This window comes from Pomacea canaliculata, linkage group LG4 (assembly GCF_003073045.1).
Source record: "Pomacea canaliculata isolate SZHN2017 linkage group LG4, ASM307304v1, whole genome shotgun sequence".
Taxonomy (NCBI): domain Eukaryota; kingdom Metazoa; phylum Mollusca; class Gastropoda; order Architaenioglossa; family Ampullariidae; genus Pomacea; species Pomacea canaliculata.
Window position 1 is genome coordinate 34,157,501 of NC_037593.1, and position 18,961 is coordinate 34,176,461.

At 44.6% G+C, this 18,961-nt stretch overlaps 2 protein-coding genes across 9 annotated transcripts in view; both read right to left on the reverse strand.

The window, feature by feature from the left end:
- Positions 1 to 1,626: 1,626 nt before the first annotated feature.
- LOC112561131 (solute carrier family 43 member 3-like) lies at positions 1,627 to 12,107 on the reverse strand. 4 transcript variants are annotated; one of them, XM_025233402.1, is made up of 11 exons: positions 10,140 to 12,107; positions 9,527 to 9,733; positions 9,206 to 9,287; positions 7,814 to 8,276; positions 7,385 to 7,431; positions 6,076 to 6,245; positions 5,418 to 5,964; positions 4,877 to 4,999; positions 4,365 to 4,533; positions 3,560 to 3,683; positions 1,627 to 3,336 (listed from the first exon to the last, which is right to left on the reverse strand). In XM_025233402.1, exons 4-11 carry the CDS (start codon positions 8,176 to 8,178, stop codon positions 3,244 to 3,246), a joined length of 1,638 nt encoding a protein of 545 aa, XP_025089187.1. In that variant the 5' UTR covers positions 8,179 to 8,276; positions 9,206 to 9,287; positions 9,527 to 9,733; positions 10,140 to 12,107; the 3' UTR covers positions 1,627 to 3,243. The 4 variants fall into 4 exon arrangements, with proteins under 4 accessions (XP_025089187.1, XP_025089186.1, XP_025089185.1 ...); XM_025233401.1 differs by lacking the exon at positions 9,206 to 9,287 and having other exon boundaries at positions 9,527 to 9,651; XM_025233400.1 differs by lacking the exon at positions 9,206 to 9,287 and having other exon boundaries at positions 9,527 to 9,651; positions 10,115 to 12,107.
- Positions 12,108 to 12,237: 130 nt separating this feature from the next.
- LOC112561129 (serine/arginine repetitive matrix protein 2-like) overlaps positions 12,238 to 18,961 on the reverse strand; it is a 41,130-nt gene continuing 34,406 nt past the window's right edge. For all 5 annotated transcript variants that reach the window (XM_025233393.1, XM_025233394.1, XM_025233395.1 and 2 more), the window contains one exon: positions 12,238 to 18,348. In XM_025233393.1, the coding sequence (XP_025089178.1) occupies positions 14,946 to 18,348 (3,403 nt within the window). In that variant the 3' untranslated portion in view covers positions 12,238 to 14,945. The remainder of the gene's footprint in view (positions 18,349 to 18,961) is intronic.

Sequence of the window (18,961 nt, forward strand, 5' to 3'; positions counted from 1 at the left end):
AATCTTTGCAAGACCAAGAAAGACAACCTTCCGGAGAAGGATGTGTTGTTGAGCGATGGCCTCACCGTTGGTATCCCAATGAAGTCTCCTGTCGAAGATGGTGCCAAGTACAGTGTCCCCCTTCTCGTCATGGATGACTGTCAATGGACTTGGAGGGGAATTCCAACAGAATTTAAAGACCATCTTTATTGGTTTTACTCATATTGAGTTCTAAGAATTGTCATCGCACCAAACAAAATATTCATCCAAAGCGACACAATGGGTATCTACTGGCCTGCTAAGAAGAGAGAGCAGTACAATGTCATCAGAGACTTCAACAAGGCTTTGAACTTCGTGGTTACTATGACAGCTGTTGATATAAATCCAGAGAGCACTAAAGCGGGTCTAGGCAAATGCCTCCAAGTTGGGTTGCACAGAAACGTGATGTTTTACAACAAATAGCAGACACATGATGTTCTTATCATAAAGCATCACTTTGAAGTTTCAAAATGTGATATATATATATCCACACACACACACACGATTGTTATTATGTGACATATTTCTGGTTTGTATGTGTCATTGTTTGTATCAAGGCTCCAAATGCCCCTCTGGGCTTATATCTGAATAAAGAAAAGAAAAAGAAAGAAAACTATGACATTTATAGCGCAGACCTACCTCCTTGTTTGTCTTGTCCAAAGAAGTAGACATTGTAGAGACGAAGTAGATATCAACCCAAACTATATGATGTACTTTATAAAGAATGTCTTGATTTGTGTCTCTCTTGTCCAGAGTATAAAGCAGAAGAGAAATCCACCAAGATGATCACCTCTAGTACACAGACTGCTTAAAGACCTATTGGATGGAGGTGGCAGTTGGATCACTTCCTGATGCTGTCGCTGTCAAGTAGTTCACCATAATGTGCTCTGTTTGCTGTCTGCTTATTTTGTCCTTGCGTCTTCCCTTTCTCTCAAGGTCGGTTAGTTTCCATGTGCTCTCCTGCTTTTTCTGCAAACTTTCAAGTCACTGAAAACCAACTCAAAACTGGTTTAGTTTTTGATATTCAACGTCATTTGAATTTCCAATGTCTTAAGTATGATAATGTATGCAGACAGATCTTCTGCAAGGTATTGTTATCTGCAGACAAAACACCTCACACTGACAGGCTATGCTATTTGTCTTGAATGTAGGTATGCTGCTCCTAATCATATAATTAAATTATGGATGTGACTAATTCCTGTTTACTATTGTATTTAGCTGCAGCAAAGATATTATCTGAAAAAGCTCATTGTCTTTTTATATATGTCAAACTGAAGCTCTTCTTACAAGCTTGTCATCAATAAAACACAAGTTTACAACATCACCACCCACCAGGAACTTCACAATAACTTTTTACTTGTCTTTTATCTAGATGGTTTGTGTAAATATTTTTTTAAAGAAATGCACTTATAAACAAATATGCTAACATATCCATCTACTCTTCTCTCCATATTTAGATCACGAAATAGCTTCTGTGCAGCTGACTTGTATGAGATTACATTAATGTCATCTGCTCGTAGCTAGGAAGTAAACTGTATTCATGATTGAATAAATTCCTTTTTCACATCATCACAGCATGGTCGCAATCGATTCTAACAAGCACAAGAAGACAATAGTTTTCTGTTTATTTACAATATATTTTCAATATGTCATCAACATATACAAAATGTTCATTCACCATCAGTTAGAAAATGAGATACTGAAGTTGGGAAAAATGTCAGCCATACCTCAGTACTTAAAGCTGCTTACATCTGCATTTTTAAGAGAAAACTGGATGTCTCTAATGATGACAACTAAAGTAGTGGTGGTGATACTGACATAGTAGTGAAGGCACTTGTCAGTACCCAGGTCAAGTGCAGCCATGTGCATTAAGAATCAAGGTACTGCTACAGCGAGAATCACAACTGTCATGATCTAAACATCAGTCACACGAGTACCTGTACAGCCACTCGGGAGAACCCACAGCCCAGTTGTGTGCAGAAACTACTGTATGATAAGCATTGGATGTGTAAGCAATTCTCCTGCCTGTCAGTATGATATCAGTCAAGCAAACAACTACCCTGTGTATCAAACATAGTCTTAGGACAGACTATCTTGTGCATCAAAAACAGTTTTGTGACCGAATGTACTGTGTATCAAACATAGTCTTATGACAGACTATATTGTGCATCAAAAACAGTTTTGTGCCAGAATATACTGTGTATCAAACAGAGGTTTGACAGTATGTTATTTAAGAAACATCAGTTTCATGACATGATAGCTTGTGTATTCAATTTCAAAAGTTTGAACAACACAAATCTGAAACCTGTGAGGTTCCTGATAACAAGCAACAAGTGCAGACTTCAGCTTTCATGGTTCTTATTTATAGGCATATACAACTTTAACAAATATACCTTTTGCCCAGGTAAAAATGTATATGGTTCCTCATATAAAAATGTGCTTGATGTTAAAAAAAAGTAATGTGTACATACATTTATACATGAATATACACATTTATATGTGCATTATAATAAATGGATGACCCCTAAAAATATGATTCTAGTCTTGTCCAAATGCACAAGTAAAAGATATTACACGTGTTAAAATGCAACAAGCAGAGGCATATGCCCGTGACAATTGCAGACACCATGAAAAACTGCCGCTCAGCTATGGACGCCAAATGATACTTGTTAGAATACACTTTGTCATGAACTGAAGGCTGCGCTAAAATAAAATTTCAAAAAAGAAAGATTAGGCCCAAAACTGCTGATAGTCAAAGGAACCTGAGTTAGATGGCTACCCATATCTCTATAGTCTTGTGTCTGTGGTAGTTGCTGCCCTTGCCACTGAGATATACTGATTATACAGCCGAGTTTCTGGGACATTCTCAAACATTTCAAGACGTTTGCTGATATTTACAATAAATGTATATTTATAATTGATTTGTTCTTATTTACAGTTATTTGCAGAACAATAAAGAAATGTGCCATAGTAACATATACCACAGTTCATCAGCTCAAAAGGAATTAAAAGATCATTATGATACATCATTGTAAAGTAATGTGCCTGTTGTGAGTGCTTCATTCCTCCAGAAATAAGAGGCTATGACATATTACTTGAGAACTAAGAGGCTAACTACACTGGCATATTACTTCAAAGATTTGTACTGAGTACATCATTATTTAGCTTCATAACAAAGAGAAAAAGTAAATTGGAAAAAGCTCGTAAAAGCTTGTAAACAAATATTTATGCCTTTGTCAGTTTTTTCTTGAGGTAGCACCAAATATAGATGGGATGCACAAAGGACACCAACATCAGGACCAGAAGAAAAACATTGATCTGCAGCAGAAAGCATGCATCTCTTGTGACATCTAAGAATTTCACTTCCTTTGGCCTCTAAGATACAGCAATTAAAATACATGGAATGTGAAGCATACTCTGTAAAGACACAAAGAGCTATGCACTCACAACATGTCTCTCTTTCTCTCTCACACACACATAATGATTAATAAATACTTTGGTAGACAATAATATGACCCTAAACATATACACCATCACTTACAAAAAATGGATCTCCATTGAGAGGCCCCTGCATGATAAGAAAGAGAGGGTACTGCAGGGCACTGAACACCGCGGAGACTGTTAGTGTGATGCCAAATAGCTTGCCAAAGTGTTCGTTAGGAAACCTGCAACATCAGCAGATTAAAAAGGTAAATAACCCCATAACTGAAAGGCTGTACGACAGGCGTGCCCAACCTACGGCCTGCAAAGCCTCATCTGGCACGCTCATTTTAACCAGACACAATATAATTTCAGTTTTAATGGCATTATTCTGGCAAAACCACCGTGTTCTGACCTGCAAGATTTTATGTTATGTCTAATGTGGCCCTCGGGGCTAGAACAGGTTGGGCACTACTGCTGTAGAAGAAGTGACCTGAAAATGGTTCATCACGTCAAGAACACAGCTTGTCAAAGATGTAGCCCAATATTCTCTTTTTTGGGGGCAGTTTTGGGCAGATTTAGGCAGCCCCCTTTAGCCCATGTGGTTCCAATGTCCTGCGCTAATTGGGTATTGAACCAAAACACTTTCAGTTCAGATGCTAGTGCTCTAACCACTCGGTTATCTGCTTCCCTTAAGAGTATGTGGCATTGTGGATACAACTGTGCTAGCTAAAAGTATGTGACATAGTGGATATGGTTATGCTAGCTAACATGAGACATTGTGGAGATGATTACGCTTGCTAGGAGCTTGCTACCTAGTGGTCTCACTTTAATGCAGTCTTTTGTGCACAGCACATCGGGAAATGAGTTCTACAAATTCAGTTATTATCATAACTCTTGCTAACCAAACAAACAGTATCACTCACGCATTGGCAACAAAGGCTGAGTTCGGGCCATACAGGAAGGAGCGGTGCAGTGTGTGCAGCAGGCAGGTGATGTACTGCAGTTGTAGGACAGGGATGAGTGTTCCCACAGTCAGCAGCACTGACACTGTGCTATTTAAGATAAAGGAGGCGATCGAGGCATGCAGTCGCTCTGTAGAAATCATTATCAAAGACGTAAGTAATAATTTGATGGAAAACATTATTGTCTTTAGATATGAGAATAAATAGTAGCAATATGGCATCCTGCTATGTGGAAAACATCCCCTGAAGGACAGTAAAAATACAAATATAGTAAAATGCTGCTAAGTTTCATGATCTTGCCATCAGGATGGTAAAGGTAAACCACATTTGTTCTCAGGGTCCTTAATAGAAAAAGACTAGGTTGACAAAGGCTGTTCACAAACACATCTATGAACCACATTTTTTTCATTGCTGAATTTAAATGAAGACAAATTCATGCAATACGTTTCTTCATGTCTGACACACAAACTCACCATATCTAGGATTGCCATATCTGTCACCACCTCTTATTTTGCGATCCATTAGACGTCCACTCAGTGGAGCAGTAAAAATCCCAAAGAACTGCATGGCCGCATAGGCTGAGGTATAATGGCTGACTGAAACATATCACCTTTTGTAGGGTTATAATCTTGGGAGTTTATTAAAAGCATGAAGCATTCAAGTATTTAAAGAAATGTGACTATAAGACTATGTTAAATCTGAATGAATGATAGAATGGGACAATAAATTTAGGTGTTCTAAGTGGGTAAGACAGACATGTCAGCGTATGATGTCATAGGACTAGTAAAGGTGTGAGATCAACATTCAATGATTTCACTGAATCTTCCCCAGAAATGGCAACTATGTTGCCTGTTACTGTTAACATTATTTGTGGGTACTGCCTGTTACTGGTGGACCTGATACAAGCGGCAGCCACAGCTGCCTCTATACCATGGTACAACTGGATGCAGTGTAGTCAGGTTGTTCTAAGAGTGAATGTGCAGAGTTATAGCAGAGGCCAATTAGAAGTCTTACCCAATGACTTATCTCCACAAGCCAGACGAGTGATCCACGGATTGAACATTCCCACAAAGATCCAGCTGCGAAGACGCTGAACACACATCCACACAAGGTCTGTTATAAACAGGGGAGATAGCGCCACTTGCCTGAAAGTCTTACTGTCAGTAGGCCTACCGTCAGATGGTATGACACCATCCTTCTCTTGCACACTCTGCAACCCCTCGCCTTCCTCTGCTGCATCCAATTTTTCTGGATAAACAGATTCATGGTTGGCATGTGTGTTGTTGCCATCAACATCGGTAACAGCCAAGGATTCCAGCAGCACAGCACTGCCCATTTCATCGATGCGATATTCCATCTTGGCATGGGTATTATTGGCGCTTTTTGTTTTGGCATGTAGCCTTCGGCAGACATCAGACCGCAGGCGGTAGCTTGGGGGCAGGGGGCTTGGGATGTGCATGCGAGGCAGCAGGAAGAAGGTGCTGCCTGTGAAGATGAGGAGGTACAGTACAGAATGGCAGATGAACATGTAGTTGATGGAGAAACCACCCTCATAAGCTGCCTGGAAAAAGCACACAAAGGTTTCCACTAGGGCACTTGCTTTGCATCCTATGCCTAAATAACTCATATGCAAAAGTAAAAGACCTAGGGTCTTCTGCTGTCTTCATCTTACCTTAAATGCAAGGAACACTGCAGAACTTGTGTCGTAGGAACCTGAATAAAGGGACATAACTGTTGATTTCAGGCCTGGCAGGAGTGAGCTGATTTGGAGGTTGGTCAACAGAATCTGGTAGCCACCATAAACAAGCCCAAGAAATCCAGGATACAGCAAGTGTGGACTGGCTGGCAACAGAAATTTGGAATGTTAGGGAGCTACTGGTGAAGACATTCTCTCAGACCATGATCAATGCAGCAAAAGAACTTTGTCTTGTATGTTACTCATTAATTTGTAGTTGCTTTTTAAGACATCCTATTCTAATGTACTCAGCCTGTTACTAACACTGCTTCCTTCTCTAGACTGACCCCGTAATCAACCTTTCCTTGTATCCACTAGATCATAAGAATCCATACTTCCTGCCAGATATATCCTAGAACCCTTCAATGAACACATCTACAAGAAGAAAACAGACTGCAAAAGTATTTTTACAGTGGATAATTTTTTTTACTCATAAATATCATTTTGAAACAGAAAAATTGGCTGCAATAAAGAATTTTAACTTGTACTTTGTTTGCATGTCAAGCATAAATAAAAAATGCTTTCACTGGAGAAGTGAGACAGCACATTACTTCTGTATCAAGAATATTAAACTCCAAAGCATTGCTAATATCTTACATTCAACACATTCAGTATGGTCTGACTTGTAAATGATATATGTTACTCATACATGATATACACAACTAAATGAGAGTGTTATTATGTACTTGACTTACATGTAAATATATATACATGCACGTGTAGATTTGTAACTCCTACATAAACCAGGGATGCACAACCTACAGCCCGCGGGCCATATCCGGCCCGCGACGCGGTGCCATCCGGCCCGCGAAACTTCTGCCCACAGTGCAGGAAATCGGCATGTTAGTAATAAAAGAAGAGCTTAAAAAACGAAAAAAAAAAAAGAAGAAGTATTTATCCCCACGTAGGGGCGTTTCCCAATCTTTTTTTCGATGGACGAACATTTCGATTCAGTGCTCCGACTTGGTGTCTCTACGATGAGGCCAGACATTCAGAAGTTGGTTTTGGTTAGACAACTTCAAATATCCCACTAATTACTACATAATTAATGGTAAGTACAACTTGTTTCTAATAAAAAATGGTATCTGCTCTATTTTTTTTTCCTTTTTGTATTTTTGCGGTGAAGTGGCCCGCGACACGGCTGTCCGAAATGGATATGGCCCGCGACACGGCTGTCCGAAATGGATATGGCCCGCAGGCCGAAAAAGGTTGGGCATCACTGACATAAACAATGCATGTGACTTACATGAAGATGCAAAGATAAGGCACAGCTGACCTGCAGTGAAGGAAACACTGCACAGAAAGAAGAGAGAGAGCTGTTAAATACAACTAAAACATTAAATACAACAGGCACTGCCAAGATTAGCAGATCATTAAGCAATTAGCAAAAAACAAACACAATTTTAAATAAAGAAAAATGATAAAGCTTTAAAATATGTGACAATCTTGAACCACTGAAGCAAAAAATGGAGCCTTAAAATAACAAATATGGTGTAAAAAGATTTTGATGATGATAATAATAATAATTTTGTAGGATGGAATGTTTCTTCTGTACACTGATGGTGAAAACTTTCATATCTTAAAAGAAGTATTTACTCAGTTGAAGTTAGTAAACAGAGTTTATGAGTACACACTCCTCAGCTGACTATTGAACACATGAAAAAGAATGACTCACATAGAAATTATGCGTGAAATTCGTGTCCCCAGTCGATCGTAAAGAAAGCCACTGGGAAAACTGAGCACACCATTGATGGAAGTAGCCAGACTAAAGACAAGATTAAACTGCTCATCTTGTGATTTGCACACCTGAGACCCACTGCCCTCTGCCAAAGCCTTCAGCTTCTCCTGACATGTCAATTCATCAAAGGAAATGCTGCCTTTGTGATTACTTGAGGTGACAAGTGACTGCGATGTTGGGAAGCCTGCTGTTGAGGTCAAATCTGAGATGGGGTCACCGGTTGGGCAAACAACTGTGCTCTGTATATGGCTACTATTTTGCTGTATAAATAATCTGCAAGGTTCTGAGTAAAATGTTGACATGTTGCTAGGTACGGACTGTGTTTTTCGGGGACATCTTTCAGAAAAATAGCCAGCATCTTTGTAGACATAGACTACAGAATGCCAACCAAATATGACCCCTGCAACATAGTGTTTTGGTTTTATCATCTCAACTGTAAAATACTTAAATTTTATTTATGTATCATAAAGTTTAGCAGAAGTACAATAAGAAATGATGCACCTTTAAAGAACACGGCACAGTAAGCGAAGAGTATTGCAGTACAGTCAAATCTCCCTACTATGCCACCTACCGGGACCGAGCAAAAGTGGCATAGTAGCGAGAGTGGCATAGTAGTGGGGGTTCGTAAAAACGGCTTTATTTGCTCAAGTTACCCGTCAGTCCAAAGCAGGGGTGGGCAATTAATTTTCCCAAGGGGCCGCATGAGAAATTGGGATGGTTTTAGAGGGCCGGACTAATATAGTTAACTCAGTTTTACCCAATACTGTATGTATATATATACTGGCGGGCGGGCCGGTCAGAGACAGGAGTCCTTTGCCCAAGTCTGGTCCAAAGCTCTCAAGAATCGTCGGCTTCGCTAGCTGTCTCCTCTCATTCTCCCCCTCACCTCTTCATCCTCCACCCCTCCCAACCACATCCGCGCACCTGCATCCTGTCGCTAGTCGACCCCCTCACACCTTCCCTCTGTCACGTAGCTGTCACCCGGCCAGCGACCCCCCCCCCCAACATTGCCAGCCTCCACCCTCCCTGTGTGCGTGCTATGTTCCATCCCCACTAACTGCTATGTCCCACACTACCATACAGAATAATAGTCGAGCACTGCGCGGCATTTTACAACTTGTGTCTTTTAACAGTCACAAAAAAGTGGCATAGTAGCGAGAGTCTGGGGTGGCATAGTAAATTTTTTTTTACATTGAATTTATAGTCGGGACCGAGCAAAAGTGGCATAATACCGAAAGTGGCATAGTAGTGGGGTGGCATAGTAGGGAGATTTGACTGTAGCTGACTTCTATCTCTTCACAAGGAAAATTTTTTAATATAAATTTTTACCTTAAAGAATGCCTTTGTCTAGAAATCCTATAAAGCTTCTGTAACAAGCCCAGCTTTTACATTAGCAGGATTGCATTCCATCCTATAAAACAGGTTAATCAATGGAATGAGTACATCAAGGCATAACTCTTTTACTCTCTTCTTTTCATATATTAATGAACATGCATTAATAACAAAATTAAGTCCTCCCAAGTTCAATACATGATCATTTATCAAATTTGATAAAGCAAGCAGTCTACTTCCCACAAAGCTGCTATAAACGCTAGGTTAACATGGTTTGATAGACAAATATATACTTTGTAAAGAGATAACTGTGCTTACCCCCAAACAAGACTATCTCCACAGACCCCAAGATGACTGTGAAGACATGGATAAGGGGAATTCCTTTACACAATGCCATGGTGCTTAGCACGCAGACCTTCAGGCTTCTTGCCACTTATCATCACCTAGATGGTAAATGTTCTTTCTTCACCTGGGTGTGGCTTTCATTTCACTGCAGCCATTTGCAGTCATACCAGCCATATGTTTCTGTCAAATTGTTAACAAAAATTTGCTACACTGATACAGAACTATTTATACTCTTTAATGGAAGAAAACGCACACATGTGTGTGCGTATATGAACACACTGAAAAACTGATCTTTAAAGTACTTGAAACGATTTTTTTCTTTTAAGCACACAATAATTTCTTAAGTAATCATTTCATCCTAGCGTTCTTTTTTCATATTGATGCATAGACGACATTAACACTAGCAGGCACTGTAAATATGGCAAACTGCTTCTTTCCGCGGTTGTGTTGTATGAACGCTTGAAGTACTTCTAGCTGTCGCCGTGTAGACACAGAACACAATGACACAGGGAGCTAAAGCGTATTCTAAACGGACGTACGGCCACAGAGGCAGAAGTTTACCTGACTAATATGTACAGACAGTCACCTAATGGTCTTTTCTGCGTGTAAAATCAAAGACTGGTTCCGTGGAGTGCAGACGATGTATCCTCCAGTCACCTCTACGTGGAGCGAGGCGGCGAGAGTGAACTCCCTTTTGACCCAAAGTCCACAAAGTTCAAGCGCCATCTTGAAACGAGAACGAGGCCCAGTGGTGTAGTTAGTAATGGCTGCCCTAGCTACCCACGCATCTGTTATCAAAAGACCCATAGTAGTACAGGTGACCATCCATCCCCATTTTCCTGGTTCAGTCCCCGGCTTCAGCTTGTTCACTTTGTTTTACGTGTCTCATTACCACCACATACCTGTAGATTCACAGACATGATCACCGCGATAAGTTGAACTCAGTGTGTGTGTGCGGTGTTGTGACGGAGGTGTGCTATACCGCATCGTGCAACTTTGGCGAGAAATCCCGCAATGAGCTTTTGTTTTGTACTCTGTAGTGTTTAGAATCCCTACTCGTGATCTGTAGATTGTAAGAAGGGCACGCCGTGCTCTGCCTGTGGCTGCCTGCCGGGTCTTTTGCTTCTGGATGCGACAGCAGCGTGGCGGACGTGTTACAAATTATTTTACAGTTTTCGATGCATCATGGTGTCAACTTCGACGTTTTTGAAGATGCCAGGGAAGCCCCCCTGGCCTCTCCCCCCATAAATTATTAGTAAACGGAATTGTAAGTTAAATGTCCATACAAAAATATTGTTTTTTTAACTGATGGAGACTGTATTTATGAGTTACAAAGTTAATTGTTCGCATTTCCAGTCTTTGAACAATCTTGCGTAAAGTTTTGCTCGTTCATGTTACTACTACTTATTATTTTATATTTTTAATTCTCTTAGATTTTTGTGGTCATCTTAGTTTCACATCATCTTCTGTTATTTATTAAGCGCCTTGAGCTTGTCCACGTGGCAGGACAAGGCACTTCCTTCTATGTGAAATTTAGAAATTTCTGTTATGTGTGACCAGACAAACATTGCTTTTTTATATGGAATCTATCTATTCCTCCTCGTGCATCAGGTTGCACATAAGGCCTCATCCAGAGTCCGCCACTGATGTCGATACCTTCGCCATTTGTGACGAATTCTCTGCTGCTAGTTTCTGTAACAATCATTTATTCACATGGTGGGGTTGTTAGTCACCTCTTACGACATGCCTGGCTGGATGGCAGGGACTCTATTTCTTACAACACTCGCTAGGCAAGCATACCCCGCGGTCCCACAGGGTGTTTTATATGCAGTATACAGTAAATTTCAGACATTTTAAGAAATTCCACCATCATACCCAATGCAAAAAAAAAAATCTTAAAATGTTAAAAACGCCAAAAATAGTAAATGCCAAAATATAGATACTTATGATCGAGGTTTAAACTGTGACACTACCATAGCTCTTATAACAGTTACGGCAAAATTTATCATATGCAAATGTAGATTATGAGCATCTATACATATTCATATATTTCTATTTGAGCTATGTAAAAAGATAAAAGATATTACTATTAGTTACCTTTCAGTGTCAACCATACTTTAATTATCTGATGAACTTTGATAATACATGACCACATATTACAACAATAAGTAAATTATTTTTGTAATTTTCGAACATGGGAATAAATGTGAAAATACGTCTTTTTTTTTTTTTTTTTTCTCCTGCTGATGAATGAAGGCTGGTATGAACATTAACCTGTTCTGTGACCGCTTGAACTGTTTGTTTGCAGCTATATATCACAGTGTCTAGACTCTAGAAACTTGGGTGGGAAGAGATCGGAGTTAGGGTGTTGAGAAAAGCATGTAAAAGGCAGAAAGATCATTGTGTGTTTCTCTGACAGATGTGTGTGAACATGAAAGATACTGAGGTGAATTAATTTGTGAGCATGTTAGAGACTCAGGTGAATCGAAAACAGTAAAGACAGCAAGTGTTTATTATCATGTGCAAATTGCTTAGTTTTTTTTTTAAGCGTTGTCCAGATGATATACACCTTGACTACAGAGGAATAAGGATGTTGGTTTTCTTGTAAGCCCTTCCGAGAATCAAGGTCAGACACGACTGTGTGACAGCTCCGCCCACTCACTGCGCCAAGAAAGATGAGTATATTTTTGGTATATATTTTATTTTGCATTGTTTTAATGTGAAAGCATTACAACACCCAAATGTATTGTTTCCATCAAACGTAATAGTTAAAGTATCGTTAAATATTGATCACAGACCACAGGTTTATGGAATGAACCCCAGCAGAACTCAGAACAGCATATCACGGGACAAGACTATACAGTCACTTGGCACAAGCAAGCGAGCCGGCGCCTCACAAAAGGTCGTAAGGTCGTGACGAATACTCATTTCTACTCACGCTACCAACAGCAAATAAAGGGGCGCCACTCGCTCGGGCCACGACATTACGTCCCTTGCCGTCAGCGGGACGAGTGTTCATCGCACCAGTGAACGTGTCCCTGGCCTGACGGTAAGAATGTGTCGCATGTACACGGGCTAGCAATGGTGCCTAAATGTAGTTAGCTAAGTAAATACTCCACTGGCAGCGAGGTGTCGGTGGGTGGTTGGGTGGGTAGGTGGCAGCTTTTCATCCTGCATGTAAAGCAAACCCACGAACACGTGCTGACACGTCAGCACATCCACGCTTGCAGTAACGCCATACCGCTTAACGTTAAGGCTCAAAGAGTTCAACTCAAAAAAAAAAAAACAAAAAAAAAAAAAAAGGAACTGGGAAAGGAAAATAAAAATGCAAGAAATCAGCCAATCAAACTGTAAGAGTGACATCCGAAGGTGTCCTCTACTCCCTCCCCGTGCAGTGTAACAAGTACTCCTCTGTTTTGTAACAAAAGTCAGAACTGCTTATCCCCTCAGTACACCCAAAGGTTGAGACACCAGCTTTTCACAAGGAGACATTTTCTACGCGTGTTAACAAGCTGCTGCACTGAACATAAGAGCAGATATAGAACAGTGTCCGGGAGAGACTTCGTGTCACGACTCACTATAGCAAAATACTCACAGGGTCAACCAGAGTAAAAACAAATCCTCTACCAGCGAAAAGGTGAGCTATAAGTAAATTGTTACTTGCAGTTTCATCAACACACCAAAGCCCATCAAAGTAAATGCAACATTTCTGTTTTGATACATGTTTGTTATCATCTACTTTGCAGATTATTTCTCTGTCTCTCTCTCTCACACACACACACAAGCAACACCTACACACGCATAAGACTTGTGTGGGGGAAGGTCAGCGCGCATTGTATCAGATCAAACTAACACGTACACACGTATCAAACTAACACACATGCATCAAAATCAAACACCTTCAAAAGTTGACCACTCAGCCAACAAGAAGTCAGTGGACCCTTACCCCCGCCCCACAGACCACCACCCAACTGTCCTGGGAGCCTCAGAGTATTGACGGTCTCCTCAACTGTTTTCAGGTAAACTACTTGCCAGAGGAAGTTTGGTTTACTAGGGATTAATGGAAACTTCTTCAGCCTCCCAGGCCTGCGGGACCTGGAGCTGTGGAACTGGAAACATCCACAAACAATTGATTGTCCTCCCTTATCATCGCTACCGTCATCTTCAAACATTCATCAGCGCTTCGGGCAACTAAAGCTGGTATGTCACAGTGTTATACAGCACCACACACCCCTCTACAGTACCATGCCTCTTTACACAGCACCACACACCACTCTACAGTACCATGCCTCTACACAGCACCACACACCACTCTACAGTACCATGCCTCTACACAGCACTCTACAACAGCCTTGATGGAAACTCATAGTAGCTCTAAACTTGACTGATGGACAGTAAACGTGAACACGACTAACAAACATTAACAATTTGTACAACTACCTGATGACCATAGCAATGTGCTCGTCACAACCTGAGTCTGTTGGACTGTCCTTCCATAAAGTGTTGGACACCCCTGTCCCGACAAAGACACCCAGGCCCACGGTTAAAGCACACGGGACTATGCAGGGAGGTTTTCATTCGAACAAAACAAAACTAGTGAGAAACACCCAGAAAACTGTTGTATAGAAGATAAGGTTTGTTACACAATCGCCATCTTCACACCCACAACCACGATGTCTGTTGGTGCAGTGGCCGTCACACCACCTGTGGATAGTCACACTGGTGTACATTGTAAAGCTGTAGGTGTACTGTCGACAATGTCATCTATCAGTTTGTCTAATTTCTCTTATTTGCTGGTCCTCGTTGTACAGAACATCAGTTCTGTTTATGGAAGTTGGTCAATCAAAGTTTGTGATGTCACAGGTCAGATGTTCCGAGTGGCTGTGTCTACTCCATGACATGACAGACCTCTATGTGACACAGTACAGACCTTTTGCTTCTGTTCCATGACACTGTACAGACACCGCTCCTGCTCACTCCTTGACATAAGTATTAGTGACTCGGTGACTCCACTCACGAAGGAGAACTGTCGAGCTGTACAGACTGACAAAGCCACGTCAGTTCAGTTATCAACCATCAAACGGACATCAATTCACAGCCAGCATGATTGAAAGCACACATGCACGCACGCATACACACAAAGCCGGATGTGTCACGAAGTCCTTTACTGACACATCTTCAGATCAACAGCACGCGCTATCGTTTGACCTGTGTCGAGGTCACAAACTGTCCCCACTAGTAGACACTGCGCACTAACAGGACACTGTCCTGGACCAGGGTAGCTGTACAGTGACGACAGTATCACAGTGATGATGTGAGACCGGGTGACCGGGTCACGGCCTCATATCACGAATGTTTCTAACCACCTCACAGTATTGTCGAGGTCAGTCCATCAGAAGTACTCCGAGCTGTCGTCCAGGAATTTCCTGGAACTGGAAGAATGGGAGCTGCAGCTGGACAGCGGCCTGTCATCCAGGGACACAGCTCGCAGCGCGCCGCCTGATCTCTCTCTGCGGAAGAGCGTGGAGCGACCTGTCGTCAGCGGCTGCGCCATCTTGGGCACCGGCGTCTCCGAGCGGCTGACGTCACTGCTGACGTCGCTGCTGGTGGACTCGTCGCGCACGAGGTCGGTGTCGGCGGAGTGTTGGCGGCGCAGGACGCCGCAGTCGCTGACGGGGTTGTCGGGGAAGATCGGGCAGGTGAGGTGTCCGTTTGTGCTGCACGCCAGGTTGGTGAAGGAGCGTGAACGGCGCGTGGCTAACAGATGGGCGGGGCCTGGGATGCGCGTAGGCGCTCCGCCCTTTCCTGGATCCTCCCGGCGCGGTCTGACCTGAAGAATTTCTTTTATCTTGGATACCAAGGCCACAGGGTTATGAATAATGGCCGCATCCGTGCTCACGATGTTATCCACCGACATGGCAGCCGCCCCGCAGTCTTCATGTGTTGGGGTCGGGGTTGGGGTAGTGGTCGGAGAAAGTACGGAGGCCGAGTCGTCCCGCCCTCGTGAAGGCGACTGACTGGTATTGCTGGCGGCACCGTTAGTGTAGTGGCCGTTACAGGCTGCGGCAGCGGCGCCGTGCAGCACGTCCTTGGCGTAACGCTCGCTGTTGACGCTTCCCAGGTGGGGGCCGGAGGAGGAGAGGGGGCCGGAGGAGGAGAGGGGGCCGGAGGAGGAGAGGGAGCCGCTAGCAGTTGTCCGCATGGAGGAGGAGGAGCGCGAGGACAGGGAGTTTTTGCGTAGGAATCCGTCTCCCCTCCGTTTATCCATCTCAGCCTCCTCTCTGTCGTACCCTGACGACCTGCTGCGGCCGGCGCTGCTGCTGTCGCCGTCGTGTACTTGCTGACTACTATCACCTCCACCAGGAACGTCGCACACGGAGGCTCGCAGCTCCTTCTCTCGGTATTTCTCGAAGAGCTGCTCCATCTTGCGGTACAGCTCTGGGTCTTCGGGCGGCGCCTCTAATACCCCGGGGTCAGGTACCGGCAAGCGCTCAACAGGGGAGAGAAGAACTGCTTGGATCTCCTCCAGAGGGCGTGGCAGCAACTCGCTGTCGTGCACGGTCAGAGAGTTCGGAGTCAGAGAGCGCTTTGGTCGAGAGGGCAGTTGTCTGCACTTGGGATCGTTGAGGGTCGAGTCCACCCACGCCTCCGTCCGGTTCACAACTTTATCCTGGCCCTCAGCTCTGCGGCCGACGGCTCGTGAAGACCCCAGCGGCTTCCGAGAGATGACGGCTACAACCGTCCTGGGCTCCCTGCGGCTACTGGAGTGTTCCTGGAGTTTGTTTCTGGATTCTGTGGCTGGACCTCGTGTCTGTAGGGCTTCTGGCTTCTGTCTGGTGCTGCTGTGAGATACGGCGCCATCTGTTGAGGGGAGAGGCAGGTGATGTTGCGCATCCCTCACATCACAACCCTGTCGCTCGGTCTGCGGCGGTCGTTGTACGCTCTCCGAGCTGGCCGCCCGTTGCGGCTGACCCCACTCCTGAAGAGACACGTGCCCGTCGCTGGGTTTGCTGGACTCGCGGTGCAAAAGGTTGGTGACGCTCCGGGTTTTTCTCAGCTGTCCCGCTTCTTGCACCCTGCTAAGTGATCCGCGACGCTCGGCAACGATCTGCTGCACCCGGCTCTTCACCGACACGCTGCCTGGGGTCACTGGTCTAGGAGGCACCCAAGAGGGGTCGGGGACAGAGGGGGTCGGCCCGGGGGTCAGAGCTCGCCGTGCGTGGAACCTGTCCACGTAGCCCTTTTCCCCTGTCGTGGCCGTGTCTGCGCTCTGTGGGGTGGGCATAAACCGCCTGGGTGTAACGGCCGTTTGGTGGTCGTCTGAGTGTCTTCCCGTGGCTGACCGCGAGAGGTCACGCGCGAGTGCAGGCGTAACGTCAGAGCTGGGCGTGACCGGCCTGGAGGCGAAGCAAGGCTTCGGGATTCTGCTTGGGGTGGGGGGTCTGTCCCTAATAGGGTAACCTGGTGACTTCAGTCCGCTGTTGTTGACGTCAGTTTCCGAGTTGATGTCAGCATCGTCATCTGGACTCTGCGATCGCCTGGCAGTCAACGATAACCTGTCGTCGGTATCAATGGAAGAGGTCCAGGAGGGCGTTCTGCTGCCCAGTCCGCGGGCGGAGCTGTCGTCAAGCCCCACCCCTTCGGCCGCGTCTCCCTGGTACACGAAACACGAGTTCTTAACCCTTGGGGTCATAGACCCTTCTGTGATGTCAGCACGGGTGGCGATGGTCTTGGACATGGCTGTGGTCGGCAGATTAGATGGCCTTTGTCTAAGCACAGCGCCACTCTCCACCATGTCACTGGCGGCTCCTTGACCTCTAACACCACTCCAACGGTCACTCCTTTCCTCCACATCAAAAACAGCGGCTGGCCTGTGCACCGGATGTGCTGAGGGTGTCTGTGGTCTTACACTGTTAACGGCTGTCTTTGGTCTCTCTACAGCTACTGGAGTTTTGGATCGGTCTACTACAGCTGGCGTTTTAGGTCGGTCAAATTTTGCTGGTGTCTTGGGTCTGTCTACTGTAACTGGTGTCTTGGGTCTGTCTACTGCTGCTGGTGTCTTGGGTCTGTCTACTGTAGCTGGTGTCTTGAGTCTGTCTACTGTAGCTGGTGTCTTGGGTCTGTCTACTCCTGCTGGTGTCTTGGGTCTGTCTACTGCTGCTGGTGTCTTGGTTCTGTCTACTCCTGCTGGTGTCTTAGTTCTGTCTACTGTAGCTGGTGTCTTGGGTCTGTCTACTCCTGCTGGTGTCTTGGTTCTGTCTGCTATTGCTGGTGCTTGAGCTCTGTCTATTATGCCGGGTGTTTTAGGTCGATCAGACACCCCAGATGAGGGTGATCGTGGTCTGCTGTTGATGTCTGTGGCTGGGGATTTGGGAAGACTTCTCCTGGCGATGATGCCCCCGGTGCCACTTTGTCTTGACGAGGCTCTGGAAGCGATTGAGTTGCACACGGATCTGGCTTTGTCACGGACAGAGGTCCAGGACAGGTCACTCGTGTCTGACTTCTGTCCCGGCCCCCGAGACGGGCCACCAGCTCCTCCCTTGTTATCTGCTCGTGCATCAACAGTGGCGTCACTACTGGCATCAACGGCCAGCGATGAACTGATGAGTTTCTTGAACTCAGTCAAAGTCATCGTGCTGATCTGCTCTATGCTGATGCTGGGCCGCAAGCCCTCCTGACCTTCACCTTCTGACGAGTTGCCGTTGGCAGCATCAGCCATCTTGTTTAGGCAGTCAGACGACCGCGAGGTGGCGTCAGCAGGTAGGGGTGATCGAGGTGCGTCAAAGGAGACAGACCTGCAACAGAGTGAACACGGGTGACGTCAAACCAGACAGACATGTGACAGAGTGAACAGGTGTCATGTCGATCACCCGAGACACATACCGACACTGTGATAATGGCCACAGCAGGTTATCTAATGTCACAGAAGTCGTGACACACTCAGTGTGACTTGCTCCTTGTATCGTGACAACATGGGGCTGTATGCATGCAGACCGGACAGCGGGATAGCTTTTATTCCAGCGAATACAGGGATTAATTGCGATTAACATTTTATCCAGGAGAATAGTCGCAAAAGATGGGTAGGAACTGGACCCCGAGTAAGTTATCCGGCCTTGCTATCCGCGGGTACAGTTACTGGACCTCTCGGGGTAGGATAAATCGCTATCCGCGAACAAATATGGCGGCGCTCATATTTTTCAGTGGCGACAACGTCGGCGCAGTACAAGAAATCAGATGTTAAACATTCGTTTGAAGAGTTTAATGAAATACAGTTAAATAATTTTAGGCGCAAAAATATTCTGGTTCTAGTCGGTGAAGGGGCCTACGAGGTCGCTGTCGTCAGTTGGGAAGGTGCGTTAGCATTTCGCTGTTTGTCCCGCTGAGTTATTTAGCAGGCTTCACACTTCA